This window comes from Balaenoptera ricei, chromosome 10 (genome assembly GCF_028023285.1).
Source record: "Balaenoptera ricei isolate mBalRic1 chromosome 10, mBalRic1.hap2, whole genome shotgun sequence".
Taxonomy (NCBI): Eukaryota; Metazoa; Chordata; class Mammalia; order Artiodactyla; family Balaenopteridae; genus Balaenoptera; species Balaenoptera ricei.
Genome location: NC_082648.1, coordinates 63279654 through 63301335, shown reverse-complemented (window position 1 = coordinate 63301335; position 21682 = coordinate 63279654). Strand labels below are relative to the sequence as shown.

The following is a 21682-nucleotide window of genomic DNA, read 5'->3' as shown; positions in this document are numbered from 1 at the left end:
CTGGTTACCTTTAAGATTTTCTCTTTATTACTGGTTTTGAAATGTTTGATTATAAGGTGAGTTGGTGTAGTTTACTTCATGTTTCTTGTGATTGGGGCTTGTTAGGTTTCTTGGTTCTGTGAGTTTATAATTTTCCTTAAGCATACAAAGTTTTGGGCCATATTTCTTCAAATATTTTTCTATCCCTGCCTCATTCAGGAAATCAATTCCCTCTAAAGTTATCTCACAGTTCTTTTTATCTCTTTTTGGATTCTCTTTTTATCTCTTTTGGATTCTTTTTTTCCTCTGTGTATTCTACTTTGGATGGTAATAAATAAGTGTTCTACAATTTCTCTGCTATTTATAAAAATTGTACTCTGCCCCAAGCTTTTAGACTATATATTTGTCATTCTTGGTTTTACTTCTGACTGAGACGAAATGAAAGAAAATACAGAAAGAGATATACACATTTGTACCTCTCCATAGCAATTTCGACATATGTCAAGTCCCTTTTGCCAAATCTGTATATTTATTCTTTGCCAATGTTTTCATCTTTTCCACATTTTATTTTTACATGTTTGTTTGTTAAAGAGTTGGATTATTAACTGATTTAATCTTCCTTGTACAGATATATTGGGATTTGAGTTCCAGAATTTCATTTTTGGAGACTCCCATTAGACTTTTGTGATATTTCATCTAGATATGCAATTACCAGCAAGGCAGTCAAAAATTTATAGTATTCTTTTCTTAGAAGAATGTGCTTTTCACCATCATTCTCAATCATTTACCCATTCAAATTATATTATATTATATTATATTATATTATATTATATTATATTCACATCTGCCAACCTATTTTGTATTCTAGTATTTAAATATTATTGTGACAATGTATTTTATATTATCTTTTTTTTTTTTTTTTACTTAACAAATGATCTCCATCATTTTCCCTCTCAAGATTAAATAATTCATGACAGGCATAATTTTTCACACATTCTCTTACTAACTTTTATTTCATTTATTTCTTCTGATTAGCATTATAGAGGGAGACCCCACTTATAAAAAATATACTTGTCTCTTTAGTATAAGATCCTATTTTTAGAAACAATACTTAACATATATTTCAATTTAAAATATTTTTAATAGCAAAATAACTTACGTAGGTCCATAGTCACATACAAATATTGCAGTGTCAGGTCTCCCAAGTTTAGGACAAATTGTAATTGCACAACCAACTTTATATGAATTGGCCCAAACTACCTATAAAGAAAGGAATTTTAAAATAAAATATGCAAAACAACTCTACACAAACAGTGCATTATGGGAACAGGTGTAATCTTTGTCATGCTACAAAAAATGAATATACATAAATATTTATTGACTATTTTTTCTTAATTTCTAATATTTAGTTTAAAACAATTATTTTGTTAAGGCTGCATTCATGAGGGCTACCTAACTAGTCTTTCCTCACTGATAATTCTCATAAATCAAGAGAAGGCTATAATATATAGCCAAAATCATAATTTCTTCTAGATGATTTATGAAATATATTTTTATTTTCTCCATGGGTATATCATACAAAAAGCATTAAAACCAGATTATAAATGAAAACAATAATTAACTTTTATTTCTTTTTCTCAGAAAAATTCTAAATTTATGACCACATTTTAAATTTTGTGGTCTTAACCATATTCTTACCTTTGTCAAATCACAAGAGACAGGTAGGGATAGAGATTAAGAACATACTGAGCTTATTGCAAAAAAAAAAAAAAAATGCCTGCCATAGGGATGGTGAATCTTAATTTTTGTCTATTTGCAAAGAATAGCAAAGTTATTTGAAAGGAAGAAGACTCCCATGGAAAATTAGCCATGGGGAGAGAGATAAAGAAGTGAAGTACATAACTATTCCTTTGTGACATGACAGAATGAAAAATTTCTCTACTTCCCAGATGAACAAAGGGAAAAATACTGATCTACTCCATTTGGAAAACAAAATAATCTAAGGAAGGTTGATTTTGACAACATAAATGAATTTTCTGAACTCATTTATTTTACAATTCAATTAACAAAATATACTAACATATTTTATAAACCCATGTATTAGTCACTATTTTCGAGGGCCGGGGTGTAGCCAGAATCAACAGTTTTGAAAATATATTTTAATGCTCTTTGATTGCCTGAGAGGCAGCAAAGTGCAATAAAAACACAGTGAACAGAGAACTAATAGATGAGTTTTGCTTCTAACCATGTGTGTGTCTTCGGAGAGTGACAGATCAATTCTGAGCTCATTTCCCACCTAATATAATGAGATTAAGCTAGATCCTTGAAAGATCATTTTCCTTTTGAATGTTTTAGAAAGTTGATAAACTATATGACTGCAAGTACATATATTTTAACTTAATCATGTTTAAAAATTCGGTTCATGAACAACTGACTACACTGTGAAATTTTATTTGCTTAATATATTTAAATTGATCCTTTTTTGGCTTTGGGAATGGTAAAAATAAATACTATGTATAGGTTTGAATGTACTGCTTTCATTAAAGTGACTAGATTTAACATTAATATGAACATTGGTTGCAACTTCAACATGACTATCTGCAAATGGTAAACGCAAGAAATTTTAGCTCATTTTGTTTAGAAAATTAAGCAAGATATAGTTGTTGAACCAATAGGAAGAATGCACCAATTCCTAATGATTTAAGCATATGTGTAAATTAGCCCATGAGGTGTGATTCCATTCTCTCAGTTTTCCTAGCAGAAGCCAAACCATGTTCTTTGCAAACGACATCTATCCTGAGAAGGATTTCTACACTTATAGCATTCTGTTATCGGACAAAGAGTGATTAAAGGGGAGCATAGAAACTGCTAATTTCTGATAAAAATGACTTGCTTTAAGACACTATATGTTCATTCGACTTATGCAGATGAGTCAGTTTGGAAAATAAAGTTAGCCCTTTCTGTTGCTTAAATGGACCTTTCTAAGAGCTCAGTGCCATGTCGAGGATTAGGTTAGCTAAAAAGTGACTTCCTCTTCTTACCAAAAACTCTCACCCAAAGCAACCAAAAGATTGGAAAAATTATAAGAAATAATGTTTTTCAAGATACTGGACATCAGGCAACAATGGATAATGTTCCCGAGAGTTGAAGGGAAAAGATGCGAGCTGTACAATTGTCTCAGTTTATTGTACTGAGTGAGTTTCCAGGCTGTGTTTGGGGGTGGAGATGGTGGAGAAGTCAGGAGAAGCTTGATGGAGTCACATAGTTGAGGGACAGAGCTGAGAGTCTGGGGAGACCAAGGAAGCAGGAGTAGGGGAGAGGTGAAAATCTTGTAAGTGACACAACTGTGGAGGTCTCTAGGGGGTACTCGTCATCAGTTCAGCAGAGCACTAATCAGAGCATGCATGTGTGAAAACTACCCCAGGCTTGGAAAAGAATCACCTATAAAAACTAGAGGAAAGAATACAGAGGCTTACACAGGGCCAGGAATAGGGATAGTGGGCCTGTTCCCACTGGCCAGACTGGAAAATTTAATCATTTCTGGGGCATCCGGTAGAAGAATCTTGCCTCATTGGTGAGAGAGAATTAGCCCCAGACTAAATACTGCTTTAATTCCATCTAACATATTTTAAAAGCAGGAACCAAAAGGGACAAACAAATTCCAGATAACTACATCCCAGAAGACAGTTAAGAATATTTATAGGTATATAAAGAAATCCAGCGTCCAACAGGGCAAGATTTACAAAGTTGGGAATATAATAAAATTTACCCGACGTGAAAAGAAGAATAGTTTCATTATTATGAAATTGCTTGAGACCTGTAATGAAGGAAAAAATTTAAAGGCAGTCAGAGAAAAAAGACACATTACATACAGGGGAATAAATAAAAGGATTACAGTAGATTTCTTGTTGGAAATAGGGCAAGCGAGATGACAGTGGAGTAAGATTTTAAAGTTAAAGAAAAAAAAAAACCTCACTACATAGAATTCTATTCCCAGTGAAAATCTTCCAAACGAGGGTGAGTTTTTCAGATACACAAAAGAAACGCTAAAGAAAATGCTAAAAAATTGTCTTGTGATTGAATTATGCATACATAAGAACTAATCAATAAAATCTGAAATACTTACCTGTGTATAATGACCACAAGTTTTGGAACATGATAGACGATTAAAATCATAAAATTCAGTTTCATTATACCAAAAGTCAACAGCAGATTTTGGTGTAAATATAATTAATGCACCTAACCAGATATTTTCTCCAACAAATTGAAATGTTGGATGGCATTGATATGATTTTGATAAACAGGGGTTGTGTCCGAATTTGCACTTGTTCGCCCATGCTTTAGCAGTCTTCGCTAAACCTTCATCCCAACTCTGAAAGATAAAAATAATTTACATTGAATTGTGCATATTTGTTCGGATTAAAGTTATTCTAATGATTGTAATAAATTAATTTTTATTTAAATTTATTATTTAATGAAATATAGCTTTTCTTTGGTATTTATTATGTTCACAGTGAGTCATTTCTCTTTAGTTCTGTTTCAGAAGCACTTATTTAGTACCCACTCTATGACAGTTCATTTTTGTATTTCCAGTACCTACCAGATGGCCTGGTACAGTAGAGACACTCAACAAATATATTTGAATGTGATTTAAATAAGTCAGAGTTCACAGTCTAGTAATTCAGAAGGTTACGCAAATATATCATAAGTAAATCATGAGAACCCATTTATAATTAAAAATAGAAAAAGCCTCTTAGCACACTAAGAATAGAATTTCCTTAATCTGATCAAGAGTATCTACAAAAGAAAATCAAAACCCTACAATAAGCATTAATGTATAGTGGTAAAATATTGAAAGCTTTCCCCTAAGATTGAGAATGAAACAAGATGTCTAATTATTTCTGCTTAAAATTGTTCTGGAGGTTAGGTAGTATAATAAAATAGGGAGCTATAAATATATGACAAAAGATATAAAACGTATAATGATTGGAATCTCTCATTATTCACAGATGACATGACTGGGTTAGAAAATTCAAATGAATACACAAACGAAACTATTAGAAATAAGTAAAATTATCAAAGTTGTCAGATACCAGGAATAGATACAAAATTGTATTTCCATTTACACTTCAGAAACCAATAGCTTCAGAAACCAATAGCAAAAATATCAAATATATATAATTAAATCTAATAAATGATATAAAAACTATCTCTATACTGAAAACTATAAAACATCACTAAGAGAAATTTTAAAAGACTTAAATAAATGGAGAGATATTAAATGTTCATGTGCTGAAAGATTCCATATTGTAAAAAATATTGGTCTTGATTTGAATACACTCCTAATGAAAATCTAAGTAGGTTTTATAGGGGGGTGCAAATTGATTATAAGATTTATATGGAAATTCAAAGAAGAAGCAATAGCTAAGGCAACCTTTAAAAAGTAAAACAAAGCTAGAGGACTTACTCCACCAGACATCAAAGCATCATAAAGCTACATTAAGACATCGCAATATTGGCAGGAGGGTAGACAAATAGCCCAATTGAACAAAACAGAGTCTAGAAATAATTTTTGACAAAAGTATAGGTATAGTTTAGTCTTAGTATAGGTATTATTGGCAAGATGATTTTTAAAAAATATTTTTATTTTAAATTAATTGTAGATTCACAAGAGGTTATAAAAATAGTACACAGAGGTCCTGTGTAAATGTCACACAGTTTCTGGATTGGTAATGTTTATGTAAATATAGCACAATGCCAAAATCAAGAAATTGACATTGGTACAATCAACCGACCTTAAGATTTCAATAGTTTTACATGCATTCATTTGTGTGTGTGTGTGTGTGTGTGTGTGTTTTCATGCAATTTTATCACATATGTAAATTGAAGTAACCATCCCACAATCAAGATACATAACTCTATCATCACCACAATTATCCCTCATGCTAACCCTTTAAAGTCATGCTCACTCACTCCCCCACCCTATTCCTAATCCCTGGCAATCACTAATATGTTCTCCATTTCTATAATTTTGTCATCTAAAAAATATTATATAGACAGAATCTTACAGTATGTAACCATTTTGAGGTTGGCTTTTTTCACTCAGCATAATTCCCTGAGATCCATCCACACTGTTTGTTGTATGTATTTTCTCCTAGCCTGTAGCTGTCTTTTCATCTCTTAGCAGGGTATTTTAAAGAGCAGAAGGATTTAATTTTATGAGGTTCAATTTATGACTTTTTCTTTTATAGTTTGTGATTTTGGTGTCATATGTAATCAAAGTAATCAAACATATTAGGAAGCCCCATCTAGCTGTAGATTCTGAGGAGTTTTTCCACTTTTCTTCTAAAAGTCTTACAGTTTTATGTTTTGCATTTAATTAATGTGATACATTTAGTGTTAATTTTTGTATTATAAGGTGTAAAGTTTAGATGTTTGTATTTAATCCACTTAGCCAATCTCTGTTATTTTAATTTATGTATTTAACTATTTACATTTAATACCTTTATTGATATATATTCAAGCATGTCTACCATTTTATTGTTTATTTTTTATTTGCTCCCTCTCTTTTTCATTCCTGTTTTATTTTTCCTGACTTCCTGTGAATTACCCGAACATTATTTAGAATTCTACTTTGATTTATTCATAGTGATTTTCAGTATATATCTTTTATAAAAAATAATTAATTAATTAATTTTAAAAATGTTTATTTATTAATTTATTTATTTTCTTATTAGTCACCCATTTTATACACATCAGTGTACACATGTCAATCCCAATCTCCCAATTCAACACACCACCACACCCACCCCCTGCCACTTCCCCCCTTGGTGTCCATATGTTTGTTCTCTACTTCTGTGTCGTGATTTCTGCTCTGCAAACCAGTTCTTCTGTACCATTTTCTAGGTTCCACATATATGCATTAATATATGATATTTGTTTTTTCTCTTTCTGACTTACATCACTCTGTATGACACTCTCTAGGTTCATCCATGTCTCTACAAATGACCCAATTTCATTCCTTTTTATGGCTGAGTAATATTCCATTGTATATATGCACCACATCTTCTTTATCCATTCATCTGTTGATGGGCATTTAGGTTGCTTCCAGGACCTGGCTATTGTAAATCATGCTGCAATGAACATAGGGGTGCATGTGTCTTTTCGAATTATGGTTTTCTCTGGGTATATGCCCAGTACTGGGATTGCTGGGTCATATGGTAATTCTATTTTTAGTTTTTTAAGGAACCTCGATACTGTTCTCCATAGTGGCTGTATCAATTTACATTCCCACCAACAGTGCAATAGGGTTCCCTTTTCCCCACACCCTCTCCAGCATTTGTTGTTTGTAGATTTTCTGATGATGCCCATTCTAACAGGAGTGAGGTGATACCTCATTGTAGTTTTGATTTGCATTTCTCTAATAATTAGTGATGCTGAGCAGCTTTCCATGTGTTTTTTGGCCATCTGTATGTCTTCTTTGGAGAAAGGTCTATTTAGGTCTTCTGCCCATTTCTGGATTGGGTTGTTTGTTTCTTTAAATATTGAGATGCATGAGATGTTTATATATTTTGGAGATTAATCCTTTGTCCAATGATTCATTTGCAAATATTTTCTCCCATTTGGAGGGTTGTCTTTTCATCTTGTTTATGGTTTCCTTTGCTGTGCAAAAGCTTTGAAGTTTCATTAGGTCCCATTTGTTTATTTTTGTTTTTATTTCCATTACTCTAGGAGGTGGATCAAAAAAGATCTTGTTGTGATTTATGTCAAAGAGTGTTCTTCCTATGTTTTCCTCTAAGAGTTTTATAGCACCTGATGTTACATTTAGGTCTCTAATGCATTTTGAGTTTATTTTTGTGTATGGTGTTAGGGAGTATTCTAACTTCATTCTTTTACATGTAGCTGTCCATTTTCCCAGCACCACTTATTGAAGAGACTGGCTTTTCTCCATTGTATATCCTTTCCTCCTTTGTCATAGATTAGTTGACCATATATGTGTGGGTTTATCTCTGGGCTTTCTATCCTGTTCCATTGATCTATATTTCTGTTTTTGTGCCAGTACCATATTGTCTTGATTACTGTAGCTTTGTAGTATAGTCTGAAGTCAGGGAGTCTGATTCCTCCAGCTCCGTTTTTTTCCCTCAAGACTGCTTTGGCTATTCGGGGTCTTTTGTGTCTCCATACACATCTTAAGATTTTTTGTTCCAGTTCCGTAAAATATGCCATTGGTAATTTGATAGGGATTGCACTGAATCTGTAGATTGATTTGGGTAGTAAAGTCATTTTCACAGTATTGATTCTTCCAATCCAAGAACATGGTATATTGCTCCATCTGTTGGTATCATCTTTAATTTCTTTCATCTGTATCTTATAGTTTTCTGCATACAGATCTTTTGTCTCCCTAGGTAAGTTTATTCCTAGGTATTTTATTCTGTTTGTTGCAATGATAAATGAGAGTGTTTTCTTAATTTCTCTCAGATTTTTCATCATTATTGTATAGGAATGCAAGAGATTTCTGTGCATTAACTTTGTATCCTGCAACTTTACCAAATTCATTCATTAGCTCTAGTAGTTTTCTGGTGGCACCTTTAGGATTCTCTATGAATAGTATCATTTCATCTGCAAACAGTGACAGTTTTACTTCTTCTCTCCCAATTTGTATTCTTTTATTTCTTTTTCTTCTCTGATTGCAGTGGCTAGGACTTCCAAATCTATGTTGAATAATAGTGGTGAGAGTGGACATCCTTGTCTTGTTCCTGAGCTTAGAGGAAATGCTTTCAGTTTTTCACCATTGAGAATGATGTTTGCTGTGGGTTTGAGGTATATGGCCTTTATTATGTTGAAGTAGGTTCCCTCTATGCCCACTTTCTGGAGAGTTTTTATCATAAATGGGTGTTGAATTTTGTCAAAAGCTTTTTCTGCATCTACTGAGATGATCATATGGATTTTGGTCTTCAATTTGTTAATATGGTGTATCACATCGATTGATTTGCATATATTGAAGAATCCTTGCATCTCTGGGATAAATCCCATTTGATCATGGTGTATGATCCTTTTAATGTATTGTTGGATTCTGTTTGCTAGTATTTTGTTGAGGATTTTTGCATCTATATTCATCAGTGATATTGGTCTGTAAGTTTCTTTTTTTGTAGTAACTTTGTCTGGTTTTGGTATCAGGGTGATGGTGGCCTCATAGAATGAGTTTGGGAGTGTTCCTTCTTCTGCAATTTTTTGAAAGAGTTTGAGAAGGATGGGTGTTAGCTCTTCTCTAAATGTTTGATAGAATTCACCTGTGAAGCCATCTGGTCCTGGACTTTTGTTTGTTGCAAGATTTTTAATCACAGTTTCAATTTCATTAATTGTGATTGGTGTGTTCATATTTTCTGTTTCTTCCTTGTTCAGTCTTGGAAGGTTATACCTTTCTAAGAATTTGTCCATTTCTTCCAGGTTGTCCATTGTATTGGCATAGAGTTGATTGTAGTAGTCTCTTAGGATGCTTTGTATTTCTGCTGTGCCTGTTGTAATTTCTCGTTTTTCATTTCTAATTTTATTGATTTGAGTCCTCTCCCACTTTTTCTTGATGAGTCTGGCTAATGGTTTGTCAATTTTGTTTATCTTTTCAAAGAAGCAGCTTTTAGTTTTATTGATCTTTGCTATTGTTTTCTTAGTTTCTATTTTATTTATTTCTGCTCTGATCTTTATGATTTCTTTCCTTCTGCTAATTTTGGGTTTTGTTTGTTCTTCTTTCTCTAGTTCCTTTAGGTGTAAGGTTAGATTGTTTACTTGAGATTTTTCTTGTTTCTTGAGGTAGGCTTGTATTGCTATAAACTTCCCTCTTAGAACTGCTTTTGCTGCATCCCATAGGTTTTGGATCGTCATGTTTTCATTGTCATTTGTCTCTAGGTATTTTTTGATTTCCTCTTTGATTTCTTTAGTGTTCTTTTGGTTATTTAGTAACATATTCTTTAGCCTCCATGTGTTTTGTGTTTTTTACGTTTTTTCCCTGTAATTGATTTCTAATCTCATAGCGTTGTTGTCAGAAAAGATGCTTGATATGATTTCAATTTTCTTAAATTTACTGAGGCTTGATTTGTGACCCAAGATGTGATCTGTCCTGGAGAATGTTCCATGCGCACTTGAGAAGAAAGTGTAATCTGCTGTTTTGGGATGGAATGTCCTACAAATATCAATTAAATCTATCTGGTCTATTGTGTCATTTAAAGCTTGTGTTTCCTTTTTAATTTTCTGTTTGGATGATCTGCCCATTGGTGTAAGTGAGGTGTTAAAGTCCCCCACTATTACTGTGTTACTGTCGATTTCCTCTTTTATAGCTGTTAGCAGTTGCCTTATGTATTGAGGTGCTCCTATGTTGGGTGCATATATATTTATAATTGTTATGTCTTCGTCTTGGATTGATCCCTTGATCATTACGTAGTGTCCTTCCTTGTCTCTTGTAACATTCTTTATTTTAAAGTCTATTTTATCTGATATGAGTATTGCTACTCCAGCTTTCTTTTGATTTCCATTTGCATGGAATATCTTTTTCCATCCCCTCACTTTCAGTCTGTATGTGTCCCTAGGTCTGAAGTGGGTCTCTTGTAGACAGCATATATATTGGTCTTGTTTTTGTATCCATTCAGCAAGCCTGTCTTTTGGTTGGAGCATTTAATCCATTCACGTTTAAGGTAATTATTGATATGTATGTTCCTATGACCATTTTCTTAATTGTTTTGGGTTTGTTTTTGTAGGTCCTTTTCTTCTCTTGTGTTTTCCACTTAGAGAAATTCCTTTAGCATTTGTTGTAGAACTGGTTTGGTGGTGCTGAATTCTCTTAGCTTTTGCTTGTCTGTAAAGCTTTTGATTTCTCCATCGAATCTGAATGAGATCCTTGCCGGGTAGAGTAATCTTGGTTGTACGATCTTCCCTTTCATCACTTTAAGTATATCATGCCACTCCCTTCTAGCTTGTAGAGTTTCTGCTGAGAAATCAGCTGTTAATCTTACAGGAGTTCCCTTGTATGTTACCTGTTATTTTTCCCTTGCTGCTTTCAATAATTTTTCTTTGTCTTTAATTTTTGCCAATTTGATTACTATGTGTCTTGACGTGTTTCTCCTTGGGTTTGTCCTGTATGGGACTCTCTGTGCTTCCTGGACTTGGGTGGCTATTTGCTTTCCCATTTTAGGGAGGTTTTTGACTATAATCTCTTCAAATATTTTCTTGGGTCCTTTCTCTCTCTCTCCTCCTTCTGGGACCCCTATCATGCGAATGTTGTTTCGTTTAATGTTGTCCCAGAGGTCTCTCAGGCTCTCTTCATTTCTTTTCATTCTTTTTTCTTCATTCTCTTCCACAGCAGTGAATTCCACCATTCTGTCTTCCAGGTCACTTATCCGTTCTTCTGCCTCAGTTATTCTGCTGCTGATTCCTTCTAGTGTATTTTTCATTTCAGTTATTGTATTGTTCATCTCTGTTTGTTTGTTCTTTCATTCTTCTAGATATTTGTAAAACATTTCTTGCATCCTCTCGATGTTTGCCTCCATTCTTTTTCCGAGGTCCTGGATCATCTTCACTTTCATTATTCTGAATTCTTTTTCTGGAAGATTGCCTATCTCCATTTCATTTAGTTGTTTTTCTGGGGTTTTACCTTGTTCCTTCATCTGGTACATAGCCCTCTGCCTTTTCATCTTGTCTATCTTTCTGTGAATGTGGTTTTTGTTCCATAGGCTGCAGGATTATAGTTTTTCTTGCTTCTGCTGTCTGCCCTCTGGTGGATGAGGCTATCTAAGTATATATCTTTATATAGATGTTTTAGTGGTTGCTATAGGTATTACATAATATATAAATGTAACTTATGACAAACTATTGGTGTCACCATTTTACCAGTTTGAATGAAGTGTAGAAATATTACTTCCATTTAGGTCACTTTGCCACTCACTCCACCAATAATACAATTGTCTTAAATATTTCTTCTATATCAAGAACCATATATGTTCCATAACCAATATAATATAACCAATATCACCATAACCAATGTTATAATTTTTGCTTTAACTCTCAAACATAATTTAGAAAAGATAAGGGAATAGTTTGTTACATTTACTCATAGTTTTACTCTTTGCCTTGAGTTTTCTTCATTCCTAATGTTCCAGGAATCCTTGATTTATCATTATCTTACTATTTTAAGATCTTTCTTTAGGTATTCTTTTAGAGTGCGTCTGATTATGACAAATCATCTTAGTTTTTCTGAATCTGAGAATGTGTTAATTTCAATCTTCATTCCTAAAGTATATTTTCTCTATGTAGTATTCTTGACTCTTTTTTGAAATTGAAATTAAAGTTGAAAATGTTGTGCCACTTTCTCTGGCATCCTTGGATTTGGTTGAGAAATTTGAAGACACTGAAATTGTTGTTCTCCTATCTGTAATGTATTGTTTCTCTCCAGCTACTTTTAAGCTTTTTTTGTCTTAGGGTCTCTGAAGTTTGATTATGATGTATCTTGGAATGAATTTCTTTGGGCTTATCATATTTGGTCTTTACTCAGAATTGTTTATATCTTTATCCAAATTTTGGAAGTTCTCAGCCACTATTTCTTAGAATGTTTTTTCTGGTCCTCCCCATCTTTCTCAATTCCTTCTGGGACTCCAATGACATGAATATTAGATATTATATTTTGTTATTGTCTCATAGATCCCTGATGTTCTGTTCATTTTTTTTTTCAGTCCATTTTCTCGTTGTTCAGATTTGGTAATTCCTACTGTTCTATTTTCAAGTTCACTGGTCTTTTCCTTTCCCATTTTCATTGCCCATCCAGTGAATTTTTAATTTTGGTTTGTCTATTTTTAGTTCTAAAATTTCCATTTGAATGTGTAACTTTCATTTCCTAGCTAAGACTTTATTTTTTTTCATTCCTCTTAAGCATTTTTATCATAGCTCCTTGAAGCATTTTTATGATTTTTTTTGATATCTTTTTTTAATTAAAGTATAGTTGATTTACAATGTTTCAGGTGTACAGCAAAGTTATATATATGTATATATATGTATATATTCTTTTTATGATGTCTATATATATATTATATATATGTATATATATGTATATATTCTTTTTATGATGTCTACTTTTAAATCCTTGTCAGATAATCCTAACATCTGTGCCATTTGGGTGTTGGCATCTGTTGTCTTTTCTCATTCACATCGAGATTTTCCTAGTTCTTGGTATATGACTGATTTTTTAAATTGTATCCTTGACATTTTGAGTTTTATATTATGAGATTCTAGATCTTAGTCAATCTTCCAGTTTTAGCAGGTCTTCACTGACACTGCTCCAGTCGGGGGCAGTCCTATTTATCACTGGTTGGTGGGCAAAAGTCCAGGATCCCTACTCACTTTTTTTTTTTTTTTAATTTTTTAAATTTATTTATTTATTTACTTATGGCTGTGTTGGGTCTTCGTTTCTGTGCGAGGGCCCCCTCTAGTTGCGGCGAGCGGGGGCCACTCCTCATCGCGGTGCGCGGGCTTCTCACTATCGCGGCCTCTCCTGTTGCGGAGCACAGGATCCCGACGCGCAGGCTCAGTAATTGTGGCTCACGGGCCCAGTTGCTCCGTGGCATGTGGGATCCTCCCAGACCAGGGCTCGAACCCGTGTCCCCTGCATTGGTAGGCAGACTCTCAACCACTGCGCCACCAGGGAAGCCCTCCCTACTCACTTTTATTAACCCTGCTGTGGGGAGGGTTATCTTGTTACCACTGGAAGGAGATGGACATCCAGGCTCCCCCTTTGCTTCTGCTGACATCATCTCATGGGGAGAGAAAGGGGTACCTTGTTATGACCAGGCGGGAATGAAAGTCTAAGCTCCCCACTTGACCTCTGCTGACACCTCAGGAGAGGAAGGGGTATCTATTGCCTCAGATGAGGCTGGAAGTCCTGTTTCCCCATATGGCCTCCAATGACACTGTTGGGGGGGGTTGTTGTGACATGCACTTCATTACTGCTGGGTGGTAGTGAAAGAGTATGCTCCATGCTTGGCCTCCTCTGACCCCACACTGGCTGGGAGGGAGAGGGGCACCTCATTACTGCTTGGTGGGGGCTGGAAGTCTCCTCACTCTCCTCTGACACATCACTGGTGGAGAGGTGGTGGGAGGGGTGCTTCACAAGTGTCAGGCAAGGACGATAGTCTAAGTCCTCCACTTGGCCTTTGTTGAAAAGAATAAGAGGCTTGTTTTTTCCGCATGTTGTTTGTCCAGAAGAGGATGGTTACTGTAGAAAATAAAACAAACAAAAAACATTTCTGCCTTACTAGGCTGTCCCTTTCCTTATTCTCTGGCAAGAGAGGGCAGGCTTTTCTTGAGGCTTTTGTTTCTGTCATCCATTGACATTTTTGGATTTCAGGCTTCTTTAGTACCCATTCCAGGATTTACAAGAGTCAAAAAGGAAATCCAGGGAACTCACCTTGTGTCATTCCTTGAGTCTTGGCGTCTCTAGCGGATCTGTCTGCTTTCTTTTCTCCAACTTTAAGTCTTCTGATATTTGTTTTATATAGAATATCCAAGGTTTTTAGCTATACTTAATGGGGAGAATAGGGCAAATGGATCTACTCCATCTTGTTGGGAAGGTAATTTTTTAAAGTTTTTTGCTCATTGTATTTCCCATTCCTAACTCCACAACTCTAAAAGAAGGCATTCCCAATAGATACATAGATACCCTGTAATTCCTTGACTCAAGAATTTTGGCATGGCAGAAACTTGAGCAGCTAAAAATAAAGGCTGCTACCAGTATCAGAATCGTAGCCTTGAGCATACAAAAAGATCTCAGAGGGAACGGTAGGACATTGGACTCGGAAGGTAGGGTATCTAATATGGTTCTTCCAGCCTTCATCATGATTTCTGTGGCGTAGGACTACCATGGAAGCAGTAGCATGTCCAAACCTGGAAGGACAATGTCACTGGCATCCCAGTGGTCACTGGTTGGGAAGGATAATAATGATTATTGACTTGATTCCTAAAGATGCTTCCTTTATCTTTTGGAACAAAGACTTCAGATTTTGTGTGTGTGTGTAACAATGGGGGAATATAAGTCCAAAAATGTTAAAGATCGCATTTTTAACTCCCTTGTCAATGTGAGGATTAAAAATTACACTGAAGTTGATTTAATGAAAATAAATAAATGCCATTATGTTTCCATTTTAGGATTGTAGATTTAAATTCATGGTATTAACCTCATTGGTTAATTTCCTATATTCTTCTTTTGACATTTTAATCACTAATTTTCTTTCAAACTGTAAAAATTGTCGTATCAAAAATTTTGTTTTCAGTATTCAAGAGAGACTTCAGTAGTTTTCAGAGGATGGTACATAATTTACTCTTCTGAAAAATGAATAGACTGAGTGATGAGTTCTGATATACCAACCTCCACCAAAATTATATGAACTTGAAACAGGTAAAATACCACAAAGACAAAGCCTCCATTTTTTTCTCGCAGATACAATTCAGAACCAAACCAAGAAATCAACAACAGCAAAGAAATGTTTTCGAGCCAGTTCCTTTCACCTAATATATTCCTAGCTATAGTTTTTATGCAATTCATTTCTTTTCCAAGATATCTCAGCATATCTATAGCCTCTAGAAAACTTTACCTCCCATTAAGCCTGTGAGAATTCTAGTCTTTTGCTTGGATCATTGGGAGATTTCTCTGCTTTAAAAGGGAAAAATGATTAGCTTTAATCTGGTGTATATTTTAAAGAAAAAATATTAATTAAAGTACAGTTCTACCATGAAATAGCTTGTACCAAGTCATCCTCTATCCAAAGTGTGGTACAAAAGAAAACTATTCTGTCATTCTAATTAAGATCTAGAATTATTACTATCTAAATGGTATAGACTATGGTCTTGAAAAAGTAAGAATTAATATCTGATGGCTAAGGAATTATATTTATTCAAAGCATGTATTTCAAACCAGTTCAAACATACACAACATGTACAAATTATAATTCCCTAGATGTATGTATAACTAAAAACATATATTTGCATTTTAAAATTCCCAAGGAGTCTATAATTATAGCTCATTTGTTTTGATTGAACAATGTAATTAAAAGTTTTTCTAGAAAAAAATTTAATGACCTCTCAGATCTGGCAATGCTTTCACTTAAAACTTAATTGCTATTAAGTCTCTGGCCCTAAGGGAAAATTTTTATTGAGCAGTATTCTGCCTTAACTTGTAAATGGAAGAATTTGACTTATAGACATGAATCTCTTTAAAAAGCCTAATCACTTGTCTTATGCCTAGTAACTAATAATTCAAGTACATTCTAGAAGCTCTTGTAATCACGAACACTCATACTATGAATCACATCTATATAACAAGTTCCTCTGCACAAGGAAGAAGAAGAAAGCCTACCAAGAAATTCTTCAAAATAGAAACTAAACACAAAGATATTTATAATATTTTCATCTGATGGAGAGTTCCCACACTACTTTTTAAGGATATGCTCAGATAATCATGATGCTTCTGCTTATGCTGTAGCAAGAAACATTATATTGTGCATAGGGTTGAGAGCAGGAGGATGTTGGGATGTATTGTATGCTACTGAAGAATTTATTCTATACACAGAGAGGATAAAAAAATGTTCAGCAATAAAAATATATAGCATAGTAGTCACTATTCAAAATTCCTGAAAGGAATATACTAAATAGTGCAAATGACAAAAATAATACTTTAAAATGGATTTATTGAGGTATAATTGATATAGAAAAAAACTGTACATATTAAATGTGTACAATTTGATGAGTTTGGACATATGCAAACACTCATGATACCATCACCACGATCAAGGTAACAGACATAATCAACACTTCCCAGTATTTACTTGTATCCCTTTGTGTGTTTCTTTTTTTAAAAATAAATTTATTTATTTTATTTTTGGCTGCTTTGGGTCTTCGTTGCTGCACGTGGGCTTTCTCTAGTTGCAGTGAGCGGGGGCTACTCTTTGTTGCGATGCACGGGCTTCTCATTGCAGTGGCTTCTCTTTTTGCGGAGCACGGGCTCTAGGCGCGTGGGCTTCAGTAGTTGTGGCTCACAGGCTCTGGAGCCCAGGCTCAGTAGTTGTGGCACACTGGCTTAGTTGCTCCGTGGCATGTGGCATCTTCCCGGACCAGGGCTCGAACCCACGTCCCCTGCATTGGCAGGCAGACTCTGAACCACTGTGCAACCAGGGAAGTCCCTCCCTTTGTGTTTTGTTTGTTTTTATGGTAAAAACACCTAAAAAATGAGATCTACCTTCTTCACAAATTTTGAAGTGCACCATACCTTATTGTTAACAATAGGTACCATGCTATTTGGCAGATCTCTAGAACTTATTCATCTAATGTAACTGAAACTTTGTACCCTTTGAATAACAATTCCCCAATTTTTCCACCTCCAAGCCCCTGGCAACCACTACTGTATTCTCTGCTTCTATGAGTTTGACTATTTTAGATACCTCCAATAACTGGAATCATACAGTATTTGTCCTTCTGTGACTGGTTTGTTTCACTTAGCATAATGTCCTTCAGATTCTTCCATGTTGCCACAAATGGCAGGATTTCCTTCTTTTTTAAGGCTGAATAATATTCCATTGTATGTATATACAACATTTTCTTTATCCAGTCATCTTTTGATGGACCCTTGGGTTGTTCCTATATCTTGGCTAATGCAAATAGTACTGCAATGAACGTGGAAGTGCAGATATCTCTTCAAGATCCTGAGTTTTCAATTTTTTTTGGTTAGATACCCAGAAGTGGGATTTCTGGATCATATCATAGTTCTATTTTTTAATTTCTTGAGGCACCTCCATACTTTTTTCCATAGGTGCAGCACAATTTTACATTCCCACTAACAGTGTACCATGGTTCCAATTTCTCCACAACCTCACCAAAACTTATCTTAAAATTTGTTTGTATTATAATTAGTTACCACCAGCATAACAAACATTTGCAGTTAAGAAGAAGAACAATCTGAATGAGTCATTAATTTAATAAAAAATGGGGATGAAAAGAAAGCAAAAGGATGCTAAACCTCTTACATTAGAATAGCAAGAGGATCAGTAGATACCCTCTTATTCTTCACATTGGTAAAGCAATTATCCAATGAATGACCTTGGGAGCTCTTGTTATACTGCCTGTCACTGAGCTAGCTGAGTTTGGGGGCACTCCAAACTCAGAGTGCCCCAGCCAGAGAGGCTGAATCCTAACTCATTTTCTCTACAACCTGTGTTAAGTATGAAATTAAACTTTGTTTCATTAAGCCACTGAGATTTCAGGGTTTATTTCATACCAGAGCTCAGCCTAGCCTCTTGTAAAACTTATTGCTGGAAGTGCATTGCACCCATAATAAAAATCCAAGCTCATACCACTTGAGACCTAGGTAGGAAGGACCCCTGCTCTGGGTCCAGACGTTATAGGACATCACATATTACACACACACACACACACATGCACACACACACACACACACACACACACACACACACTTTATTTTAAAACGAGAGATTCTCCTCATTATAACCTTAGCATGGGTTCAGTGAGACCTGCAACACTGAATGTCTGAATCTTTTGCCACATGTTTTTAAAGCAAAAGGCCTCTGTATCTGAATGGTAAAAAGGCTTGTGAATATTGTTGCTGATGACACTGGAGACAGACACTGCTTCAGAGTCCAAGAAAGATTTGAACCATGGAAGCTCTTAGGTTAAGAGAAAAGCTCAACTTGTCAAATCTTTCATTTCAGCACGAAAGCAGTAGATTCATGAATAATATAATATTGTTTAGAAGTACTACTGAAGATCTGTTGCCTCACTTCTCTCTTCATATTCCCAGTTCAGGGATAAGGAGACATTTTGCAATGGGAACAAGTTTCTATTACTGTTAAGTAGGGATAAATGTAGTTTTTTATGTCACCTAAGCGAAGCATGACATCAGTTCTTCACATTGGCCAATAGATGGATATGAGCACTAGAATAGTAAATAATCTTATACTTATAAAAATATTTAAGAAGACAATTAAATTTTCCAAAAAATTAAAAAATATTTAAAATACTAAAATTGATGACCATTCATTATAACTTTAACCCTAACCCTAACCCTGTAGTTATAGTTATAACTATACAATTGTAGCTATAATTTTAATGGACAGTTTTGATTATTTTAGAAGAAATGGAAATTTAGTTAATAACATCAGTGAAAATGAGCAAAATTATCCTGACCGAATCCAGATCTGAGCAGATTAGATGAAGTCCCTGAAACCACATATTCTTTACTAAATAAAAATTTAACTACTGAGCCAACAATGAGACTATATGTGGGCTTCCATTTTTGTACTTCTTCTAGCCCACAAATGTTAGTGGCAAGCTTGCCTTAGCTATGTGGTAGAGACTACCAGTTAGTTGGCGAGCAGTGAGGAAACTTATGTCAGAGGAATGATGGCAATCCATGTGACTCAGAGCCAAAATATCTGAAAAAATGTGATCTGTTACTCAGGAGGCAGATCATGAGTCCATTGAACTTGAAGCTCTAAGCAGAGGTTGGAAAACAGATAATTAATAGTTTTTGTAGGTTGTAGTGTGGGTTCAAGAAGATATTATAAAAATATTTAAAACACCGGCCGGTTTGGAAGCAGAAAGAGAGAATCAAGAAATGTGGGGCTTTGGAGAAATGGAAAAGGAGCTGCTTTGATATAAAAGGCTTTGAGAGACCAATATTGTAAAACTTTCATGTGATTAAAAGCCTCAGGGCAAAGAGAAGATGAAGTATGTGATTCCAAGGAAATCCTCTTAATTGATTAAAAATTGCCTCAGCAAATGGAACAGTTTAAGACTGTACCCATTTCCCGAAAATTCATGTTTCAAGGTAACTGGCAGTAAGATGGAAAAGAAAAGCACCAGGGTGAGAAAACAAAGAAATAAAGATTTGAAAATTTCTCCAAACTATACTTTAAGCATGGATATTGGTACTTGGAACTGACTGGAGGTATATAGCTGAAAGACCTTCAGAGTTTTGGAGAGAGGTGTATTCCCAAAGATACTGTAAACCTGTTATGAAAAAGCAATGAATGCAAGATATTTTAATGACTCTTAGACCTTAAACTTCTGTGGGCAGAAAGCAGTCTGAGAAGGCTGTGTAGCCCTCAAAGATGGCATATTTCCGAAGGCCCAGTTCAGACTGGTCCAAGGAGAATGAGGGATAAGGAAGAACATTTTTAAGGGAGAAGATAGGGATCACAGAAAACAATGGACAAGGGAACACCTATCACCTCTAATCAAATAACTTTTCTGACTCCCAGTATAGCAGGTCTTCATAATATCTACCCTAAAGATTTCAGAATTGCTCTGAACCAATGATTGCTGTGTAGCTCCCATTCTTCCACTTTCTGATTAGAAGTGTTTGTTATAGTTGTCTATGTGTTACCATTGCATATTGTTTATGTGCGGGACAGACAGTCACTAGGCCAAGAGTATCCACAACGATTGCCACCCCCCTGGCCCCAGCAAACCTGCGTAAAAGGGAGCTAAGTCTAGGCAAGGAACAGCTCCAAGTTTTCCTTTCTCATCCACTCTTACCACTACCTTGGAGGAGATAGCCCAGCCAAGGTGTGATTTCTAGCTGCATGCAAAAGGTCCAGACTGAATTCATACAAATGAGTCCACGACACTTATCGCCCAGATACCTTAGGATGAACCAGAGAAGTAAGGGTTTTTCCTCACCATGTGTTTCATGTTGGCTGCGGTGGGCTGGACTCTGCCACGCGCTTCGTTGTGAGCTTTCACGGACTCGTCTATAAACGTCTGATTTGTGATGGAGGGGACTTTGGGAGGCGATTTACTGGCTACCAGACAAAGACCTAAGGTCCATAAGCAACTCAATTTCTTCCCTAGAATCATGGTGGGACGCAGAGAACACCGTGACTGCACGGACCGGTAACGGCTCAGTCTGGCTTTCCCGGCTCCTGCGGACCACGCTCTTCCGCTGCCTCCAGTTTCCTGCGTGGCCTCGAGGCCAGCGCGGGGATTCGCGGAATACTGGGCTCCAGGCAGGGAGGCTGGGCAGGCTGCAGGATTGGCCCGCCACAAAGCCCTGGGCTGAGGGATAAAGCCCTGAGTCTCTTTGTGGTGCAGTTTTAACCATCCAAGGTGCTTTCTGTGGATCCAATCTGGAACCACTGCAGAGGGCACCTGGATTGTAATCCAAATTGCAACATGCAGGCAGCACATGTGTATAAAAGGAAAACACGTGTAGGATGCTGACAGTGGACCGAGCCTGGGCAAAGCCCTATAGAGTAGTTTCATAGACTCAGCTTGCATGTATAGCTTTTAAAAAATTCATTGTTTTAAATAAACCGCAGCATCATGTTGTGTGTTTCCTCAGAGACCGGGAATAAAGCAAGAATAGGCATTTTGTATACTCGATGACATAGAGATCCTTAATTATTACCTTGTCAAACATTTAATTATTTAATAATTTGCTTCTGTGGTCTCAGCTGAAGAGACAGACTGCCTAGAAAGATAAACATAGACATGTGGAAAAGTGGGCAAAATCTTTCCTTCTTGATACTTAAATTTGGAACAGACCTACTGTTTGGTGACTAGTAAACTTCAGTTAAAGGACTGCTTTAGTTGGGATGCTAAAGACTAGGACAGAGTACATTTGATTGCTTATTTTACCGACACTGCAATATGAATCAAC

At 35.5% G+C, this 21682-nt stretch overlaps 1 protein-coding gene across 1 annotated transcript in view; it reads right to left on the bottom strand.

The window, feature by feature from the left end:
* GLIPR1L1 (GLIPR1 like 1) overlaps positions 1 to 20880 on the bottom strand; it is a 32420-nt gene extending 11540 nt beyond the window's left edge. Inside the window, exons 1-3 of the mRNA XM_059934699.1 lie at positions 20704 to 20880; positions 4106 to 4351; positions 1139 to 1239 (exon numbers count right to left, since the gene is read on the bottom strand). Of these exons, the coding sequence (XP_059790682.1) occupies positions 1139 to 1239; positions 4106 to 4351; positions 20704 to 20880 (524 nt within the window). The remainder of the gene's footprint in view (positions 1 to 1138; positions 1240 to 4105; positions 4352 to 20703) is intronic.
* Between the last annotated feature and the right edge of the window lie 802 nt (positions 20881 to 21682).